Raw genomic sequence first — 3,439 nt, forward strand, 5'->3', positions numbered from 1 at the left:
CTATGTAGCAGCCTTTTCTAAACTTGTCATGGTCAGTATCTGAAAATGTTCCAGCTTCTATCTTTACTAAAGCGAAACTCCCTCCCTGCACAGCATTAGTTCCATCAGTACTCACCTTAGAGTTCCCGTTTACCAGGTGCAAAGTGATCACGACTGTGTCAGTAGCTTGGTCCCTGATGAGACTAATGTCCAACTGAGGAGAATGTGCCTTTTTATAAGAGACTGGCATGGTCCGATATGCATGGCTACATACAAGTACAAAGAACTAGTGATGATTCATGCACTGGCAACGTCCCCCACTCCCTTTAAACCAGCTTGACCAGTCCTTTTGTGCCATACTATAGAAATAGATTATTAGCATTGGTCATTAGTTAGAGGCTGACATTTGTTTGTGTAGTAAAACATTATTCATGGTCATATATATATATATATATATATATGTGTGTGTGTGTGACTGTGTGCACATTGACATGTTTTTTTAGCAGGTTGAGTTGACAATGTGTGTGGGGGGGTCCTTCTTTTCATTGACAAACTGCAAGGTGCAGTCTATTGTGGAGAAACATGACGTGAGTCGGTTTAAGAGTGTTAAGTGAAGGTCAGTAACACCTGTTTTGGTTCAGTAACAAGTTTTCTTTCAGGGCAGAAAGGAAACATTTAAAATGCACATTTAGTTGTTTATTTGACTGTATTAGATGCATATTCCAACCAAATATTTCAGAAAACCTTAATGTTTTTGATGTGAGGAAGTTTCATTGGGCTTGTTCACATTATCACTGAAGATGTATGTTAACCTGTGGTATGAGCGGAGCCACTATCTATGCTGCGTGCTGCGTCAGGGCCACGCCTCAACCATTCATTACCTAGCTTACCTGCTCAGCTCCCATTGTTTGTCTCCATTCTCTCGGCCTCACTTTCTCACCCATTCATACTGTAATCTTAACCCCTCTTCATTTCTAATCACTCTCCACATTCATTCATCTCTCCTCCTGCGTTTTCTCCTCCTTCCAGGGTCCATCTGGATTCTATAGTCTGCTCGGCCCACCAGTACCTGAGTTGGAATATCCACCCCGTGTTTCTTCCTCTTCATCCGCATTAAGGAGTCCAGAGTAGCCCGATGAGACAACCTCCGCCTTCATCTTCTCCTTCCATTGTTCATCCCTTGTTGTTCAACTCTACTTGCCATTAGTCTTGCCTGTGTTATAATAACAATAATAATAATACATTTTATTTATAGGCGCCTTTCAAAACACCCAAGGTCACCGTACAAGTAAAACCGGGTTTGAAATACATAACAGACATCAAAAGCAATTAACAAACTACAAGTATAAGACGCTAAAAGATACGATAAAAAGATAAAAGATTTGGTTTAAAAAATAAAAAATCTGGAGAGAGTGACAGTCAGGGAGGGTATGCTTGCAGAAAAAGGTGGGTTTTGAGATGGGATTTGAAAATAGCCAATGTGTCAATGGTGCGGATGTTGGGTGGAAGGGAATTCCAGAGGCGGGGGGCGGAACGGCTGAAGGCTCTGGACCCCATGGTGGTCATGCGGGCAGGAGGGATGGTGAGGCTGATGGATGATGATGATCTAAGAGTCCGGCTGGGTGTGTTGATGTGGAGAAGTTCAGTCAGATAAAGAGGGGCGAGGTTGTAGAGGGCTTTGAATGTTAAGAGCAGGATTTTATAGGTGATGCGGTGTGCGATGGGAAGCCAGTGAAGCTCCTGGAGAACAGGGGTGATGTGACGAGAAGAAGGGGTCCTGGTGATAATCCGGCCAGCATGGTTATGCCTGGTCGCAACCACAATCATATTGTAACCTATATTCAGCCCTTTGCACACATCTTGGCATCCTTTGTACACACTATGCTGCTAATCAGTCATATGTTTGCAGTGACCCTAACTCATACTTTGTTAATCTGCTTATTAGTGGGCCCTGCTCTCTGTTTTAATGTAATGTCTTTTTATCGATGCATTGTCTCCCAAGTGCTTTGTACTGTCTCTATTGTGTTGTTTGTCTTTGCACTGTCTTTCATTCTTGTCCTTTTCCTATTTTGTTGCCCTTCAGTCTTATCAGTGTGGTTTTACCTTTATTGAAGATGAAACATGTGAAATTAACATGGATACCATAGATGATGATTTTAAGAAAGACAGGACACCCACAAAGCACAGCTACCTGTGCAGCTTCTTACAATGGAGGAAATGACTATACCTGGGTGTGGTGTTTCTTTATTCCCACCTGAGGTGCAGTCATATGATCCCTGCATAGTGGAAATTCATTTTTGACACTGATTGTCAGGAACAGACAAAGAAGACCAGATCAAATCCAACTTCAACGTTTTTTATTTATTCTCATCAAGTATTCCAGGACCCATGCTTTGAAAAAAAATGTTTGCACCTTGTTGGTAATTTTCCATAGGTTTCCACACTTCTATTCAATCTTCAGTTTAGGACTCATCTTCGTCACCCTTGCCTGTCTTCTTGTGGTAGGCGCATTTGGCCATGAAACCCACACACATGCAAAACTCCTTGAAGTTGAGCTCTCCATCACGGTTCCTATCCAGCCTCTTCAAGATCTTGTCATGGTTAGCTTTGCACATCTTATCCTGGGCAACACAATATTGCAGTTATGGGTTAACAAAACATGAAATGACTGGAAATAAATGAAGCAGGATATTTAGTGCGTGTGTTTCACGTGGATGTGCATGCATATAACTGCATCTATCTTACTTTGATCTCTGGGTTGCTGATTTCTGTCTCCATCATCTTCTTCAGTTCTTCCTTGCTTAAGTTGCCATCCCCATCTGCATACTCAATGAACATATCCACCATGTTCTTAATGACATCTTCCATACGACCCATAGTGGCAGCTGGAGACAAAGATTGATACTGATTTTCAGTAATACAAAGAGGAGCACATGCTTGAAATGCTTTAAATCACACAGAATAAGGACAAACTGAAATTACAGACAAATGCTGTTAATTACAGTCTATGTAGCAGCCTTTTCTAAACTTGTCATGGTCAGTATCGTAAAATGTTCCAGCTTCTATCTTTACTAAAGCAAAACTCCCTCCCTGCACAGCTTTATTTCCATCAGTACTCACCTTAGAGTTCCCGTTTACCAGGTGCAAAGTGATCACGTCTGTGTCAGTAGTTTGGTCCCTGATAAGACTAATGTCCAGTTGAGGAGAATGTGCCTTTTTATAAGAGACTGGCATGGTCCGATATGCATGGCTACATACAAGTACAAAGAACTAGTGCTGATTCATGCCCTCGCAACGTCCCCCACTCCCTTTAAACCAGCTTGACCAGTCCTTTTGTGCCATAAATAGATTATTAGCATTTGTTTGTGTAGTGAAACATTACTCATGGTCATATATATATATGTGTGACTGTGTGTACATTGATATGTTTTTTTTAGCAGGTTGAGTTGACAATGTAAGG

The 3,439-nt window shown here is 41.6% G+C and overlaps 1 protein-coding gene across 1 annotated transcript; it reads right to left on the bottom strand.

The window, feature by feature from the left end:
- Positions 1-2,426: 2,426 nt before the first annotated feature.
- Positions 2,427-2,987, bottom strand: LOC311496591 (protein S100-A5-like). Its single transcript, XM_084556478.1, has 2 exons — positions 2,725-2,987; positions 2,427-2,600 (listed from the first exon to the last, which is right to left on the bottom strand). The coding sequence occupies exons 1-2, from the start codon at positions 2,854-2,856 to the stop codon at positions 2,442-2,444; spliced, it is 291 nt and encodes a 96-aa protein (XP_084412604.1). The 5' UTR covers positions 2,857-2,987; the 3' UTR covers positions 2,427-2,441.
- Positions 2,988-3,439: the final 452 nt, after the last annotated feature.

This window comes from Chelon labrosus (genome assembly GCF_963514085.1).
Source record: "Chelon labrosus genome assembly, chromosome: 12".
Lineage (NCBI taxonomy): Eukaryota > Metazoa > Chordata > Actinopteri > Mugiliformes > Mugilidae > Chelon > Chelon labrosus.